The following is a 19,153-nucleotide window of genomic DNA, read 5'->3' as shown; positions in this document are numbered from 1 at the left end:
TTATAGCCTCTTTCCACATTATTCCCCTAAACAGGATGTATGCATATTTTTGTTAGGGATATAATTTTTGTATCAACTGTATGATACAATAGGTAAGATTTTTGAAAGTTCTTATACATTCTTTTATATTTGCTAAAACATGGGCTTATTTATTAAGCTAAGAAAAGTTCTGTAAGAAAGTAAGCACATACTTCTCCCTAACTCGGAAAATAAGACTTCCTTTGATATTTTTATTTAACTTGACTGTGTAGGAAATGTCTTTATAAGAGCAGGCTAATGTTTCTAAATGTTAATAACTTTTGTTTTATAGGGCATTCTGGAACAAGATGCATTCCATAGATCACTTTTAGCCTGCTGCCTTGAGGTCGTCACTTTTTCTTATAAGCCTCCTGGGAATTTTCCATTTATTACTGAAATATTTGATGTGCCACTTTATCATTTTTATAAGGTATTTTTAAAATCTAATACTGATGAGGAAATTGTAAATGTGATCAACTTCCTGTCGTTAGCCAGTTAATTCATTTTGCTACCTAAGTACATCTCTTCTCTTCTTAATTATGTAATTAGTAATTTCTACTCTGTTTGGGAAGGAGAAATAGAAGAGTCTTAAGAACTATTTAAATTCTTCTAAGACAGTATAAAGACCTATTTTGGGTAAAAGCTTCATTTGCTTCTTCCTTTTATCTGCCATGGGCTTTTAGGATACTTTCATTGTATTAGCTGAGAAGCCTTTCAAAAAAGGTAGCAAACAAATCAGTAGCTATTCTTATATAGTAACCTTTTTAAATTTTTTATTTTAATTAAGTAGGCTCCACACCCAGTGTGGAGCCCAACACCAGGCTTGACCTCACAACCCTGAGATCAAGACCTGAGCTTAAATCAAGAGTCAAATGCTTGACTGACTGAACCACCTAGGACCCCCAACCTTTTTTTATTTTGTAGAAATAACACTGAAAGTGTCTTTTGGAAGAAAAGTTCTCTTTAACATATTATATAGAGGCATAGAGTGATGGCATTGATTTGGTAGTTATTTCTATCTTGATACCGATTTAGTGTATGGGTTTATCTTAATTCTAATAGAGCAAAGTCAGTTTTTTTTAGTGACATAGATTGAATGTTTAGAGTTTTTATTTGTTCTATTTGTTGTGGGTTTGTTTTTTTTTTTTCAGTAATCTTTGCACCCAACGTGAGTCTTAAACTCATGATCCTGAGATTAAGAGTCAGATGCTTTACCAACTGAGCTAGAGTCTTTAAATGTGAAATTTTGGACAGCCCAGGTGGCTCAGTGGTTTATTACCACCTTCAGCCCAGGGTGTGATCCTGGAGACCTGGGATCGAGACCCACGTCAGGCTCCCTGAGTGGAGCCTGCTTCTCCGTCTGCCTATGTCTCTGCCTCTTTCTCTCTGTGTCTCTCATTAATAAATAAATAAAATCTATAAAAATAAAAATTAAAAAAAAAAAGTGAAATTTTAAAGAGTAATATTTTTCAGGGACACCTGAGTGGCTCAGTAGTTGAGTATCTGCCTTTGGCTCAGGGTGTGATCCTGGGTCCAGGGATCACGTCCCACGTCGCGCTCCCTGCGAGGAACCTACTTCTCCCTCTGCCTATGTCTCTGGCTCACTCTCTGTGTGTCATGAATAAATAAATTGTTTTAAAAATAAAAAGGTAATATTTTTCAACTTTAATAGAAGAGGCTCTTTTTTCTTTGAAAACAATTTAAAATATGCCATTATACAAAAGATTTTCTGTAATTCCTACATGCATTTTAAATAATAATTTATAGACAGTGAAAGGAAGACCACCTGTTCAAAATAGTGCTATTACTTATATTTTTAATTTTTGATGAATTATCTGTTGTATCTATAAGTATGTAAAAAATGCAATTTACCCATTTTTGCTTCACACTTAATAAATGCACTTTTAGTGACAAAAATAATTATTAAACCAGGGCATTTTTTATTTCAGGTGATAGAAGTATTCATTAGAGCAGAAGATGGTCTTTGTAGAGAAGTGGTAAAACACCTTAATCAGATTGAAGAACAGATCTTGGATCATTTGGCATGGAAACCAGAGTCTCCACTCTGGGACAGAATTAGAGACAATGAAAACAGAGTTCCTACTTGTGAAGAGGTTTGTGAAAATACCTTAACATCTTTCTGTAGCAAAAGTACATCAGGATCTAATCTGTTTATATTCTTGTTTCACGGAGAGCAGTTAAACTTAGTATTCTCCCCTATGGGAAGTGAGAGGGTGGCCATTGGGTTTAATATGGTATAGTCACCCCTGTATCTAAGAAGAAACCCCTAACTCTAGGAGTCAGAAATAATGTGTGATTGCTTCAGGGTTTCAGTGCCAGAGTAAGAATTCAGCATTCTCTCTTAATTTTCTAGTCAAGTCTCTGTACTTTATAATGGCTGGTATTCTAATTCTCTAAATCAGTAATGAAGGCTGATTCATATTTAGAATTCAGCTATTAGCTTTGAATTTTTTTAAGCTTGCCAGACCTTTTCAACTTCAGTATGAAACTGGAAAAGACACTGATTTTGTTTACATTAAAGAATTGGTGAGCCAGGTTTCCTTTTGCCTTAGATTGTGACTGTATTTCTAAAGAAAATACCTTTTTGAATAATGATACTCTGTATATCATTCTTTATAGGTTATGCCACCCCAGAACCTGGAAAGAGCAGATGATATTTGTATTGCTGGATCTCCTTTGACTCCCAGAAGGGTGAGTGAAGTTCGTGCGGATACTGGAGGACTTGGAAGAAGTAAGTTTAAAATATTAGGAGGGGGGCACCCGGGTGGCCTAGTTGGTTGGGTGTCTGCCTTCAACTTGTGTCATGATCCTGGGGTCCTGGGACTGAGTTCTGCATTGGGCTCCCTGCTCTGTAGGGAGCCTGCTTCTCCCTCTTCCTCTGCCTCTCTTTGTCATGAATAAATAAATAAAATCTTAAAAAAAAAATACTAAGGGGAGTATTTGGGAGCCTAATATCTGAGAATTGAAATTCTATCTGAAACTAGAAGTGAAATTAATAGGGTTTAAAATAAAAGAAATTTTTTGTGCATTAACTGGAACCCTCCCCTAGAAAGCCTTGTATAGCCAGAATAAGTTGAGTATTGTAGTACCACATGGATCACTTAAAAGTAGTGCTTTTGAAATATATTTAAGAACACAGGAAGATACATGTAATAACAAGTGACTTTAAAAAGAGAATACTATATATTAATGTGTTTCCTGTTAAGGAAACTTTTAAGTTTCCAAACTGTTAAGAAATATTGGATAATAGAATTCCAGGTGCTTTCTGTAAATTTTAAAAAATAAATATGTATTTCTTTTAAAATCAGAAGAAGGGTGCCTGGGTGGCTTAGTTGGTTAAGTGTCCAACTCTTGATTTCGGCTCAGGTTGTAATCTTGGGGTCGTGGGATTGAGCCCCATGTTGGGATCCGTGGTTGACACAGTCTACTTGAGCTTCTCTCCTCCCCTTCCTACAACTCTCATGTGCTTGCTCTCTTGCTCTCTCTCAAATAAATCTTTTTTAAAAAGTAAAATCAGGAAAAAACAAAAGCTTCTTAAAGGTAGAGTTGTATGATGCAACTAGGTATAGACAAGCTGATGAGTTAAAAGTACTGAATGGCCAGAGCATGTTCAGCTTTAACTCTTGTCAGTTGAGCTGTGCTACCCTGGTTTATAGGACAGCAGTGCTGGCCCCAGAAATACAGAAAAGAGAAGTTTCACTATTCATATGGTTCTATTTAGGCAGCTGCTTTTTTTTTTCTTTTTTTTTTTTTTAAGTAATCTCTATGCCCATCATGGGGCTCAAACTCACAACCTGAGATCATGTTCAATGGGCTGAGCCAGTCAAGCACCCCTTCAGGTTGCTCTTGTAACATCTTCCACATGCAAAGTTTAAGTTTACATAGTTAACTGCTTTTTTTTTTTAAGTGATTTTTTTTTAATCTTTTTTAATTTTTTATTTATTTATGATAGTCACAGAGAGAGAGAGGCAGAGACACAGGCAGAGGGAGAAGCAGGCTCCATGCACCGGGAGCCCGATGTGGGATTCGATCCCGGGTCTCCAGGATCGCGCCCTGGGTCAAAGGCAGGCACCAAACCGCTGCGCCACCCAGGGATCCCAGTTAACTGCTTTTAAAAAGCAATTTTGTAAATTCAGAGAGTTCTAAATCCTTACATGCCATTAGAAGGATATTATTTCTAGAAGAACCTTTTAATGTAATTGATAAGCACTGGTTATAGAAAAAGGATCAGATTTAAAATCAAGAATCAGTGCATACTCAATAACTATGGATAATCTATATGAAAATTTCCTCATTTTTTGGAAGAGGAATCATAATGGCTTAACTATTTTTCTGCCTGTTATCCACCTTAGACACAGATCTGACAGCTGGTCTTCCTCAGTCCTGTTTCTATAGAGTTTTTCCTTCCCTAATCTGTAGATTTAGGACCTGACTTTAAACTCATTTTCTTGGGCAGCCCTGTGGCGCAGCGGTTTAGCGCCGCCTGCAGCCTGGGGTGTGATCCTGGAGGCCCGGGATTGAGTCCCACGTCGGGCTCCCTCTGCCTGTGTCTCTGCCTCACTCTCTCTCTGTGTGTCTCTATGAATAAATAAATAAAATCTTAAAAAAAAATAAAGATTAAAAAAATAATAATAATAAACTCATTTTCTTTGTACTTACCACTTCTCCATTTTCTTGAGGTCTCTTAATGCTTTACAAGATAATGATCATAATGCATTCTTTCCAATTGTAGGTTTGTTCCAAATACAAATCTAGTAAGTTTATTGGGTTTTGTGCCATTGGAAAATTAAAACGTTAAGCTATAGTCTGTCACGAGTACCCCTATCCTCTTATGACCTCCCTACATATATTTTTAAATTAAAAACAACAATTGATGTGCAGTTGGAAGGAATGCTGCTTAAAAATTCAGCCACTGATGTGCATATTTAACAACAGACTGTGCTATAATGTTTATAGGGGTTGTTTATGTTTAGGATGACAAAGTAATTTTGGAAATAGTGGTGATGGTTGCACAATATTGTGAATGGAATTAATGCCCTGCATTGTATGTACAAAAATAGTTCAAATGGCAAATTACATGTTTTATATATATATATATATATATATATATATTAAAAAGGTAGCAATATACCAAATTCAAAATTTGGTATACCAAAATTTGAATACCAAATTCAAAGCATTGAATTGTACAATTTAAGTGAAATTTATGTGAATTATGCATTAATAAAATTGTTTAAAGAATATAATAAGCTAAGCTTAATTGAGTCCAAAACACATATATCCATTTTTGCTGAAGAACATTGAGTTTTAGTAATTTTCTATACATGGAAAAAGACAAAGATGCAAATTGATAAAACTGGGGGGGAATGCTCCCAGATGATGTCCTAGTAATATCAAGTCCCCTTGTTTTGAGTAGTGGCTTTACAGTGAAAATCACATTGTACATGAATGTTAGGTAGAAATTAAATATGGTCAAAAGTATCATAGGAAAATAGAATAATTGTTTAAATTGCCCCTAAGTCATCAAGATTATGTAGTAGTAGAGGGCAGAGTTTGATTTAGCAGGAGCTGGAATAAAGTAGGGAGCATTGTGAAACAAATAGAGAAAAATTCTTGTGTTTAAAATTTGCTCTTAATAGTGTGTGATTGAATTTTCATTAGTTGAATATACTTATGAATATGATCCCTGTAATTTTTGTTTATGAAGTATTTCAGATACTGATTAGTTTTAAACTTAAGAGCTTGGCTGGAAGTTAGATCTCAGTTTCCTTGAGTTAAACCATTTGTTTGATTTTTTTTTTTTTCTGACCCTAGGCATAACATCTCCAGCCACATTATATGATAGATACAGCTCCCCAACAGCCAGCTCTACCAGAAGGCGGCTATTTGTTGAGAATGATAGCCCTTCTGATGGAGGGACACCTGGGCGCATTCCCCCACAACCCCTTGTCAATGCTGTCCCTGTGCAGAATGTATCTGGGGAGACTGTTTCTGTCACACCAGTTCCTGGACAGACTTTGGTCACTATGGCAACAGCCACTGTCACAGCCAACAATGGACAAACAGTGACCATTCCTGTACAAGGTAAGGAAGGCAGAGTTGGATATTGAGTTCTTTCTCGGTGGCATTTATTGGAAAGTCACCTGAGATTTGGCTGGAATGACAACAGGAGATAAGGGGGCGTGGGGGGAAGGAGGCTAGGAGGGGAGAAACTGGAAACCCGTGCCTGGAGAACTTTTCATCATCCTCATCTTCTCCCTAACAAACTGTAGGTATTGCGAATGAAAATGGAGGGATAACGTTCTTCCCAGTCCAGGTCAATGTTGGAGGGCAGGCACAAGCCGTGACTGGCTCCATCCAGCCCCTCAGTGCTCAGGCCCTGGCTGGAAGTTTGAGCTCTCAACAGGTGACAGGAACAACCTTGCAAGTCCCTGGTCAGGTGGCCATTCAACAGATTTCCCCAGGTGGACATCAGCAGAAACAAGGCCCACCTTTAACTGGCAGCAGTATTAGACCCAGGAAGACCAGCTCTTTATCACTCTTCTTTAGAAAGGTAATTTTTCATGTACCCTTATCAGGGTATGAGCTTGGGAAATATAAGTGTTAGGTAAACAAATTTTGAAATGTTTTTGTTTATCTACCAGGTTTACCACTTGGCAGGTGTCCGCCTTCGGGATCTTTGTGCTAAACTGGATATTTCAGATGAACTGAGGAAAAAAATCTGGACCTGTTTTGAATTCTCCATAATTCAGTGTCCTGAACTTATGATGGACAGACACCTGGACCAGCTGTTGATGTGTGCCATTTATGTGATGGCAAAGGTGAGTACCATTTGGAATATAAAAGGAAAAAGTAAAGATGCTACTTCCTTACTCTCAGAACACTTTTAACAGTTTTGTTGAGCTATAATTCACTCATTCATTCATTCATTCATTCATTCATGTAGTCTCCACACCCAGTGTGGGGCTTGAACTAACAACTCTGAGATGAAGACCTGAGCTGAGATCAAGAGTTGGATGCTTAAGTGACTGAGCCACCCAGGCACCCCTTGGTTCGCTCACTTAAAATGTACAGCTCAGTGGTTTTTAGTACATTTATAGATACGTGCAACCTTCACCACAGTAAATTTTAGAACATAATATTCCATTGTAAAGATATATGACGTTTTGATTATCCGTTAATTGATGGCCATCCGGGTATTTTCACTTTGACTATCATGAATAATGCTATGAACATTTGTGTACAAGTTTTTGCATAGACATGTTTTCATTTCTCTTTTCTATATACCTAAAGGTGGATTGCAAGGTCTTATACTGTGTTTAACCATTTGAGGAGCTGCCAGACTGTTTTTCCAAAGTCACTGCAGCATTTTGTATTTCTACTAGCAGTATATGAAAGTCTTCATTTCTCCACCTTCTCATTAGCACTTTTTATTATCAGACATTTTTCTAAAATAATTTATTGATGTGAAATTCATATAAATCAACCATTTTTAAATGAACAATTGAGTGGTATTTAGTACATTCCCAATCTTGTACACCCAGCCTTTATCTTGTTCCAAAACATTTCCATCCCTACAGAATAAAACTCTTATTTATTAAATAGGTTCTTTGCATTCCCCCTCCCTCAGCTCCTGGCACCCACCATTCTTACTTTCTGTCTCTATGAATTTGATTATTCTAGGTGCCTCTAGGAGTCCTACAGTATTTGTCTTTTCGTGACTGGTTTATTTCAGTTAGTATAACATCCTCAAGATCTTTCTGTGTTGTAACATGAGTTATAATTTTCTTCCTTTTTAAGGCTGAGTAATACTCCATAGTGTGGACATACCACATTTTGTTTATCCATTCATCCATTGATGGCCACTTGGGTAGCTTCCACTTTTTAGCTATGGTGAATTGTGCTACTATGAAGATGAGTGTATGAATATCTTGTTGAACTTTTAGTTTCATTCTTTTAGGCATATACCCAAAAGTGGAATTGCTGGGTCATATGGTAATTTTAGGTTTAGTTTTTTGAGAAACTTGCCGTGTTTGTGACAGCAGCTGCACCATTTTACATTCCCACTAGCAGTGCATTAGAGTTCTAATTTTTCTACATCCTTGCCAGCTTTTCAATTTTTTATTATAGTCATCTCAGTATTGATTGATTGATACATTATGGGTTTTTTTTTTTTAAGATTTTATTTATTCATGAGAGAGACAGAGAGAGAGAGGCAGAGACAGGAGGCAGAGGAAGAAGCAGGCTCCATGCAGGGAGCCTGATGTGGGACTCGATCCTGGGTCTCCAGGATCAGCCCTGGACTGAAGGTGGCGCTAAACCACTGAGCCACCGGGCTGCCCCCATTATGGTGGTTTTGATGTTTATTTTCCTAATGACTCATGATGTTGAATGTCTTTTATTGTGCTTATTAACTATTATTTGGGTTTTTTATTCTGGCCATCAGGCAATCATTTGTCTGCTGGTCATTTGTATATCTTCTTTGGTGAAATACCAGTTTAAATACTTTGTCCATTTTTTGTTTGGATTGTTTTGTGCTTTTCTGTGGTTGAGCTGTAGTTTATATATTCTGCAGATATTTGTAGATACTTTGGGTGTTTTTCCACTTACTTGATGGTGTTATTTGAACCATATAGTTTTTAATTTTGATTAAGTCAATTTTTCTGTTTTTTCTTTGTTGCTTGAACTTTTGGTGTCTAAGAATACATTGTTATATCCAAGGTCATCAATATTTATGTTTTCTTCCAAGAGTTTTATAGTCTTATCTCTTACATTTAGGTCTTTGATCCATTTTGAGTAATTTCTAATACATGGTAGGAAGTAGGAGTTCAACTTTATTCTTTCACATGGAGCTAAATCCAATTGTTTTGTGTAGTGAGAACACTTAAGATCACCTCTCTTAGCAACTTCCAAGTATATAATACAGTGTTGTTAACTGTAGTCACCATGCTAGATAGCAGGTCCCCAGAATTTATTCATCTTATGACTGGAAGTTTGTACTCTTTGACCAACATCTCCCCAATTTCCCCACCCCAACATATGTACCTTAACTATCTATATCAGCTTCAGATTTATGCTAACATAATTCCAGTGAGATATAGAAGTGTTACTCTTATGTAGCTGTTTCCTTTTCATCTTTTGAGGTGAATTGTGATATCCGTAAGTGTTACAAATCCAACAATAATTCTGTGACTTTTAAAGGAGCTGAAATATATTTAATGTATAACTTTTGTTTTATTAATTTTATCATTTCTGATTCTCTTTATGAGTTCCTGTGGTTTTAAGTTGTCATCTGGAGTCATTTCCTTAGCCCAATACAGCATTCCTCCTCCTAGGCAGTTTTTGGCAAATATATTACATTACTGTATGTTTTAGGCCCAGTGAAACATTATAAATGTATTGTTTTATACAATGGCTTTTTAAATCAGTTAAGGAGAAATATATGCTGTCTTTACAGTTCCATAATTATCTTTATCAGTGCTTTTTATGTGTATTTGAATTACTAAAGTCACTTGCTTTTAATTTGACGAACTTCTAGTATTTCTTGTAAGATCAATCTGTTAGCAGCAAATTGTTTATTTTGTATTTATTTCTCTTTCATTTTTGAGATTCTATTTATTTCTCTTTCATTTTTGAAAGATAACTGAACACTGAATTCTTAGTTTTTTACTTTGAGGACTTTGAATATGTTGTTTCACCACCTCTTAGCTTCTGTAGTTTCTGAATAGAAGTTGCCTGTTATTAGGCTTCTCTTTATGCTTTCAAGATCTTCTCCCTTTCTTGGGCTTTCAGCATTTTTACTGTATGTCTGGGTATGGATCTCTTTGCATTTATCCTATACTTGGAATCCTTAGAGCTTCCTAGTTGTGTGGGTTACTATTTTTTAAACAAATTTGGGAAGCTTTCAGCTTTATTTAACATTTTTTCTGCTTCTCTCTGTGTGCTGAATGATGTTCACAGCTCTCTGAAGCTCTGTTAATTTTTCTGCATTTCCTTTTTCTGTGTTCTTCAGGTTCCACAGTCTATCCCAAGATTGCTAATTCTTTTTTTTTCTTTGCCAGTTCAGATCTATTTTGTCCCTTGGGTGAATTTTTAATTAGTTAAATGTACTTTTTTGTGCCAGGTCTTTGTTCAGATGCTACTTACTCCCTCTTATTACTGAATTTTAGTAGATTTTCTTGAATAGTTTTTCATTTTTTATACACCCGGAGGACAATTTCCAGAGATTTGAAATGGCTGTTTGTATGATTTTCACCAGTTTTACTGGGGAAGTAGGTTCACAGAGCTCTTCAATATATTTTGCTGGAAGTTACTTTCTCTCTCAGAATACTCTTAATGTTTGCCAGGTCACAAAAGAAGATAAGTCCTTCCAGAATATTATGCGTTGTTACAGGACTCAGCCACAGGCCCGGAGCCAGGTAACTACATTTTCTCTCAGGGCTGAAATAAAGCTTAAAGTCTTTGATAAATATGAAAAATTAACCACAGTTGATTCTGTAGCCTTTCCCCAGGATACAAAATAAGAATCTACTTTAAGGAATTCTTTTCTTTAATATTGTTTAATCATTGACTGACAGCTTCACATCTTGATTAGTTAAGTCCTCTTTTCTCCAAAAGGTAAAATATTTGATTCCTTAATTCGGATAATCACATGATAGATGTCAATTTAGGAAGTTGTTTGGTTTCTATGTCACCTTTCAGGCTGGTTTAGAAAACCAGTACTGTACATTTAACCAAGACAACATTAAATGAAAATCTAAAATTCATTTTACCTTTAATATTGTTCATTTATCTCAAAGGATAGGTATGCAAGATCTTTGTATTTGATTGAGAATAACCTGATTTTATGATTGGGTGCTAGTACTGCCCGTTATAACATTATAGGCCATATTTGGAATTTGAGGCCAGCAGGCCCTAGTATAAATCTTGGCTCTGTTATTTAACAGATATATGACCTTGGCTGCATATATTAACCTCCCTGAGGAGGACAACTATTACTACATCGAGTCGTTGTGAGAATTTAATAACATATGAAGGTCCTGTAGTCTAAGATGTGCTCAATAAATCTGTCCTCTTATCATGGTCTCTAAAGGTATACAGAAGTGTTTTGATAAAAGGGAAAAGGAAAAGAAGAAATTCTGGCAGCAGTGATAGCAGAAGCCATCAGAATTCTCCAACAGAACTAAACAAAGACAGAAGTAAGTGTTGAAGATCTTTATGAACACTTAGAAAACAAAATTAGGAGCTTCTCACTTTTTAGACCTAAAGATTACTAAATGAAATTATGACTATAGAAACTTAAAATATTGGCAAAAAAAATTGTTGGAATAATAAATAGAATCCTAAATTTAGTAGCAAAGTTGGTTGTCCTTCATCCCATAGCTTTGAGGCACATTCTGCATAGCATTTTTCTCCAGGGAAATTAGAGAAGGTTTCAGGCAGGAATTTGTCGGTCTGAGTTCCAGGAAAGTTTGGCATACCAACTGAAACCATGCTATGGAAATACCTAATTGCTGACTTGTGTCACTTAATGCACAGGTCCTAGAAAATTTGGTGTAATTTATTAGAGAAAACTACTCAGTAAACTCTTGCTACATAGCAGGGGGTAAAGTTAATACTTATTAGTATCTGTGCTTTGCTCCCCGGGTTGAAGAATAGAGTGCCCATTTGCTGCCATTTAAACAAGTACTATTTGCCTTTCTCTTAATGAATTTTCTTTTTAAAAACAGTCTGCACTAGCTCTTTCTGTTTAACATCCTTTGTTCTACCCGCTGCAGCCAGCAGAGACTCCAGTCCTGTCATGAGGTCAAGCAGCACCTTGCCAGTCCCACAGCCTAGCAGTGCCCCTCCGACACCTACTCGTCTCACAGGTGCCAACAGTGACATGGAAGAAGAGGAGCGGGGAGACCTCATTCAGTTCTACAACAATATCTACATAAAACAAATTAAAACATTTGCCATGAAGTACTCACAGGCAAACATAGTAAGTTTGACAGGGATTATTGCATACTTTTTTCACTTGTGAGGGAGGAGAAATCACTTAAGATGAGCTGCTGTATAGGTGAACTAGTCTTAGAAATCATCCTTTTGTTAAATAAAACTGAGGAAATCTCTAAGAGAGATAATACGCCTACCCAACAGAATTTCTTTTTATTGTGAAGCGGTAAACAAGAATAAGATGGTATTTGGATTCCCTAAAAATTACTGTAATACAAGAGAGAGACTGCATGCATTCACATTGTCCAAAACTTACCAGCTATGGTAACCTTTCAAGTTACTTAACTCTCTCTGTCTTGTATCTCTTCATATATAAAAGTGAGAATAGGAGCAGTCCCTAGTATATAGGGTTAACTGGGGGGATTAAATGCCATAATGTATTAAAAATGCTTAAAACTGTGACTGCCACAAAGTAAGCACTTGTGTTATTTGTATGGTTTTCTTTAGGTGTAATTGTTGCTGCTAATACTGTTTACTATTCAAAAAGTTACTGGTTTATTATACCTCTCCACTCTTTCAATAAAAATAACCATTTTCATAAAAACACCTGGTTAGAAATTTCATTACCTTTCTTAGGAATATGGATTTTTTTTTTTTAAACAGATGGATGCTCCTCCACTCTCTCCCTATCCATTTGTAAGAACAGGTTCTCCTCGCCGAATACAGCTGTCTCAAAACCATCCTGTCTACATTTCTCCACATAAAAATGAAACAATGCTTTCTCCTCGAGAAAAGATTTTCTATTACTTCAGCAACAGTCCTTCAAAGGTGAGCCTAGTATATACATCTTGGCCTTTATTAACTCCCAACCCCAGAATTGGGGTTGATAGGAAATGCTCCGTACTCACATGAGTGATGGGAACTACCAGGGAAAAGTGACAGTCCCTCTGTAGCAAAAAACAAGGGTTAGGGGGAGAACTTTATGGCTGGAAACAAGAGAATTTAGATTGATTTTTTCATTCCTTTTCTTATTTGTGCATTTACAGTTTAAACTGATTATGGAGTGTTTCTACAGAGATAGGTAGTATCTCTGCCCTTTGGATTCTTTGTCTAAGGGGAGAAATGGACATTTTGTACAGTGTAGTGTGACAGCCCTATTTAGTAGATTTGTGTAGCAGCATCTGCCTCCATCTGTGATGAGAAGGAAAGCTTGAATCAGGCCTTAATGATATAAAAGTTAGCAAGATGCTAAGGTGTGGAAGGAAGGGGTATCCAGGAAGCACCAGAAAAGGAAAGAAAACAACGTCCTTGAGGCAATAAGGGTAGATCACTGGGCATCATGTGCTGTGTTTAGGAGTACAACTCAATCCTAAAGCCCATTCGTGATACTTGTATTCATAAAGATGGCTTAGATAGAAACACACACACAAAATGGCCTAGACTATTGCAAGAAAAAAAAAAGTATCATGAGGAAAAGGAAGATGGGGAAGGTACTGTTCTAGAATGAAGAGGACTAGAGACAGGACACCTAAATGCAGTGCATGATCTTTGGATCCTAAATAGAAAAGGACAGCTATCAATGATATTTTGGGAACAAGTGGTAAAATTTAATGTGGACTTAAGTGTTAATTTTTTTTTTTTAATTTCTGTTAAATTCCTTTGGTATTGATGATAGTACTGGCTTATGTTTCAGAAGTGCATTGTCCCAGTATGAGCAACTTACTTTCAAATGGTTCAACTAAAAAAGAAATTATAGAGAGAAAACAAATGTGATAAAATGTTAATTACTGATAATTGGGTGTTCACTGTACTATTTTTCCAACTTTTCTTTTAAAATAAAAAGTTGGAGAAAACAAGAAAGCAAAACTTAGAAAACCTTTTCCATCTTTCTGTTACAGTAGCAACAGAAGGTGTCACATGCCTTGGAGTAAATTTATCCCTTGTAGAGACCTCAGTTAGCCTTAATAACAAAGACATACTGATATTTCTGAATAGGAAGACCAAATACTTAAAGAAACAGTTTCCTCCAACCACCACATAAGTGTGATCTAATTCCAATGATGTGGCTAGTGGGATTGTGAAAGTCGGAAACATAAGTCAACAATAGCCCCAAAATCAACTGGAGGACATGACTGACAATTCCTTTAATATAGGCACAGCTCGGAGATATTGCAGGTTCAGGTCCAGACTACCATAGAAAAGCCAGTCAAATGAAGTTTCTGACTTCCCAGTGCATATAAAAGTTATATTTATATTATACTGTAGTCATTGTATCTTTTTTAAAAAAGTGTTCATACCATAATTTAGAAATATGCTATCTGAACTTTCAATGAATCATAATCAGTAACAATTATAATAATCAAAAAGTCTGAAACATTGTGGGAATTACCAAAATTTGATACAAAGATCCAAAGTAGCAAATCCTGCTGGAAAATGTTACTGATACACTTGCTTGACACAGGGTTGCCACAAAATACACATTATTTGTGAAGCACAATAAAGCAAAGTATGCCTGTGTTATATATTCACCCTATAACCAAATGAATACTCAATTCAGTAATACAAGTCAGAATATTCAGTGCAAAAGAAGGCCAAAAAAGGAGGAAAAAGGAAAAAATACATGGGAAAATAGCAAACAAATAGCAATTAAATGTAAGTGGTCTAAATATATCAATTAAAAGTCAGAAACTATAAGACTGGACAAAATAGCAAGACCCAACTAAGTAGCCCGCTTTAAAGTAAAAGGACGATAACTTAGATATCCCATTAACTGAGGAATAAATGCGTGTCCACATAGTAGAGTATTACTCCAACCAAAAGAACCAAAAGGAAGTACTGACACATGCTATACCATGGGTGGACTTGAAAACATTATGCCAAGTGAAAGCAGTCACAAAAGGGTAATTATTATATGATGCCATTTATATGAAATGTCCAGGACAGGCAAATTTATAGAAGCAGAAGATTAGTGATTGCCTAGGTCTGGGAGGAATGGAGGGTTTCTGTTAATGGGCATATGTGGTAATGAACTGCACAAATGAATTACATGATTGAATGTGGTAATGATTGCACAACTCTAGGAACATACTGAAAGCCATGGATTTGTACACTTCAAGTGGTTGAATTGTATGCTATGTGACCTATATCCCAATAAAGTGGTTTTTTTAAAAAAGTAAAAGGATGGAAAAAAGTTATATATACTCTACCAACAGTAATTAATGTTGCCACTCCAGCTTTCGTATCATTAATAAGAATATTATCACTGATAAGGAAGGTTATTTCCCAGTTACAGGACATAAAATCCTAAATAGAAAAAAAAATTATCATCAAGAGATTTCAGCATAATTGATAGAACAAGTGAACAACCATACTGGCTAATTGACATTTATAAAACACTCTAACAGCATCAGGTGCACAGGTAACATTTACCAAGATAGACCACATCGAGGTCCATAAAGTAAGTCTCAGTAAATTTTAAAGGGTTCAGATAATGTATTTTCTCTTACCACAACAGAATCAAATCAGAAATCAGTAAGAGATACCTAGAAAACCCCCAAATTTTTGCAAACTAAATTGCATATTTCTATGAGTCAAAGAAGAAAAGAAATTGTAAAGTATTTTGAACTAAATGAAAATGAAAATTTGACATACCAAAATTTGTGAGATGCAGCAAAAGCAATGCTAAAGGAGGGAAATTTATAGCCCTAAAATACTTATATATATGAGAAAAGAAGAAAGATCTCAAACTAGTGATCTAAGATTTCACCCTAAGCAACTAGAAAAAACGCAGGAATCCATGAAACAGACAACTTAATATACAGAAAATTAAGGCCATTAAAAACCCGGGTGTTTTGTTTTAAGATTAAAAAAAATGATACGTCTCTGCACAGATTAGGATTAAAAAAGAAATAATAAATCACTAATATCAGAAGTGAGAGCTATTGGTACAGGTCCTACAGTTATTAAGACTATAACGAACGTTAAAAAATAACTTTTTGCTAATAAATGTAATAATGCAGATGAAATGGATCAATTCCTTGAAAGACATACACTTCTAAAATACCCTCAACAAGTAGTCTCAGTGGTCCTGTATCTCTTAAATGAACTGGATTTGTAATTTAAAAACCTCCTCTCAGAGAAAACTATAGGACCACATGGCTTCAATGATAAATTCTAACAAATATTTAAGGAAGATACAGTTGACCCTTGAACAACATGGGGCTTAGGACACTATGCCCCATGTAGTCAAGTATCTATGTGCAACTTTGACTCCACCCAAACTTAACTATTAATAGCCTACTGTTGACTGGAAACCTTACCAAGAACACAAACACCTAACACAAGGTGCATATATGCACCTATATATGCATATATATTTGCATATATACTATATTCTTACAGTAAAGTAAATGAAAATATTAACATCAGAAGGAAAATACAGTACTGTGCTAAAAAAAAACCCAAGTATAAATGGACCCATTCGAACGTTCAAACCCAACATGTTCAATGGTCAACTGTCATGCCAGTTTTATACAAACGCTTCTGAAAGGTGAAGGTGATAAATCATCTCGGTGGTTGCAGAAAAACCATTTGGCAAATACAACATTCATTCACGATAAAACCTCTTGGAATTTCCTCAATCTGATAAAGTCTGCATACCAAAATTATCTACAGCTGACCGTATACTTGGAGAGAAGGCATTTAGTCTTCTACTATGAAGATCAGAAACAAGGCAAGGATATCTGCTCTCACCATTCCTCTTCAACATAACTATAGGCTTTCACATATATAATAAGGCAAGATAAAGAAGGCATACAGACTGAAAAGGAAATAAAACCATCACCATTCACATGATTTTCTCTATAGAAAAACCACAAAATCTAAAAAATGTTAGTGAAACTAATAAGATTAGCAAGGTTATATGACTAATGTACAAAAATCAAATTTATTTCTATATAGCAGCAAGTAATGAGAAGTAAAAATTTTCTAAAGCACTACAACATTAAATACTTCAGGAGGTGCCTGGGTGGCTCAGTCAGTAGGCATCCAGCTCTTGATCTCAGCTCTGGTCTTGATCTCAGGGTTGTGAATTCCAGCCCCATATTGGGCTCCACACTAGGTGTGGAGCCTACTTAAAACAATTTAGTGATAAGTCTTGACAAAGACGTACAAGACTCCTATCCTGAGACCTACACAACAATGGTGAAGGAAAAACTAAGAAAATGGAGAAATACCATGTTCATGAATTGGATGACATTTTCAAGATCTCCGTTTTCTTCCAATTGATCTGTAAGTTCAACCCAATTCCTGACAAAATCCCAGAATTATTTGTGCAGGTTAACAAACTGGTTCCAAAGTGTATATGAAAATGCAAAAGGAACTAAAATAATTAAAACAATTTTGAAAAAATTGGAAGACACACTATCTGACTTTAATACCTAACTGTAAAGCTATGGTAATCAAGACAATGTGGTATTGATGAAAGGACGCACATAAAAAAAAAAAAAACCCGGAAACAGACCACATATACACGGTCAACTGATTGTCAACAAAGGTGCAAAAGTAATTTAGTGGAGAAAGGACAGCCTTTTCAACAGACAGTGCTGAACAACTAGGTAACTATATACAAAAATAATAGTAAACTTGCACCCATACTCTGTACCACATATCAAAATGAATCAAAACGGACCATGGACCTAAATGTGTAAAACTTATGAAACTTATAGGAGAAACCATAGGGGAACAAAATCTTTGTGAACATGATTTACGCAAAGATTTCTTAGATAACACCATCAAAAGCACAATCCATAAAAGACTGATAAATGGGACTTCATCAAAATTAAGAATTCCTGCTCTTTAAAAGAAAAGCAAGCCACAAACTGGGAAGAAATTTCACAGACCTCTCATCTGATAAAGGATTTATTTCTGCAACATATATAGGATTTATCAAAATGCAAAAGGAAAACCAACCAACCAAATTTAAAATTAGGCAAAAGATTTGAACATGCTTCATCCGTTACATGCCTATTAGAATGGCTAAAATTTAAAACATAACGGTAACAAATTCTGGCAATGATGTGGAGCAGTTGGAAGTTTTCATATCTTCCTGGTGAGAATGTAAAATGATACAGCATGGCTCTAATACCTGGAAAATAATTTTGGCATTTTCTTATAAACCTACCCTTACCATATAACCAGAAATTTCACTTCTAAGTGTTCACCCAAGGTTCATACAAAAATGTGTACACGAACTGAAGTTTAGGACTATTCGTAATTGCCAAAAAGTAGAAAATAACCCAAATGTCCTTCAGCTGGCTAATGGATAAGCAGATTTGTGGTACACCTGGATAATGGGCAACTACAAACTGGTAACACCCAGCAACACAGAGGAACCTCGAATGCACTTGTGCCTAAGTGAAACACACTAGATTTGGTAGGCCACTTACGATAGGGTTTTACTTCTGAAATTCTGGAAAAGGCAAAACTATAGGGACAAGCACATCAGTGTTTGTTGTGGGAGAGGCAGGGGGGTAGCATTTTAACTAGAAATGTGAGGATTTTTTTGAATGAAGAAGCTGTTCATTATAGTGGGTTACATGACTGGGTTTGTCAAAACATGCACAAGTGTACACTTACAAAGGTGAATTTTACTTAGGTGAATCTTTAAAAAAATGACAATTTGTGCAAAAAAAAAAAAGTTATGCAAGATTGAAAGCCATGCTCTAGATGCTTAATCTATCACCACTGGGAAAGGTTTCAAAAAAAAAAAAAAATTCTAGCACAGAATTGAGAATTTCTCTAATTAGACTTGGTTGAAGAAACATTTGTCACCATGACTTAATAGATGGTAGCTGAGATCACAAGTTCCTTGAGTCTAGAACCAACCTGTAATAGTCTAACATTTATGCTACCATGAATAAAGAATTATAGAATACCAGGCAAGGTAATTAACATGATTGGGGATCATTAGTGATACTTGTCAGGGAAGTTTCAGTGGATTGGCACAGCCTGTTGAATATTATAACACTGCTTGTAGTATTAAACAACTGGGAGGAAATAATACATCAGTAGGGGATTAAAGTATGATAGACATAGAATATCATAATAGCAGTTAAAGAGATGTACATATATGATATGGGACGATCTAAGATGCAATGTCGATTAAACAAATATTCCA

The 19,153-nt window shown here is 35.7% G+C and overlaps 1 protein-coding gene across 1 annotated transcript in view; it reads left to right on the top strand.

The window, feature by feature from the left end:
* The window catches only part of RBL2 (RB transcriptional corepressor like 2), a 51,249-nt gene that overhangs the window by 29,055 nt on the left and 3,041 nt on the right, over window positions 1-19,153 (top strand). The window contains exons 12-21 of the mRNA XM_041764932.1: window positions 311-448; window positions 1,968-2,132; window positions 2,659-2,770; window positions 5,854-6,123; window positions 6,312-6,592; window positions 6,684-6,860; window positions 10,386-10,457; window positions 11,132-11,237; window positions 11,817-12,022; window positions 12,640-12,804. Of these exons, the coding sequence (XP_041620866.1) occupies window positions 311-448; window positions 1,968-2,132; window positions 2,659-2,770; window positions 5,854-6,123; window positions 6,312-6,592; window positions 6,684-6,860; window positions 10,386-10,457; window positions 11,132-11,237; window positions 11,817-12,022; window positions 12,640-12,804 (1,692 nt within the window). The remainder of the gene's footprint in view (window positions 1-310; window positions 449-1,967; window positions 2,133-2,658; window positions 2,771-5,853; window positions 6,124-6,311; window positions 6,593-6,683; window positions 6,861-10,385; window positions 10,458-11,131; window positions 11,238-11,816; window positions 12,023-12,639; window positions 12,805-19,153) is intronic.

This window comes from Vulpes lagopus, chromosome 8, assembly GCF_018345385.1.
Source record: "Vulpes lagopus strain Blue_001 chromosome 8, ASM1834538v1, whole genome shotgun sequence".
In the NCBI taxonomy this organism is placed as follows: domain Eukaryota; kingdom Metazoa; phylum Chordata; class Mammalia; order Carnivora; family Canidae; genus Vulpes; species Vulpes lagopus.
This window is presented reverse-complemented; position numbering and strand designations above follow the sequence as displayed.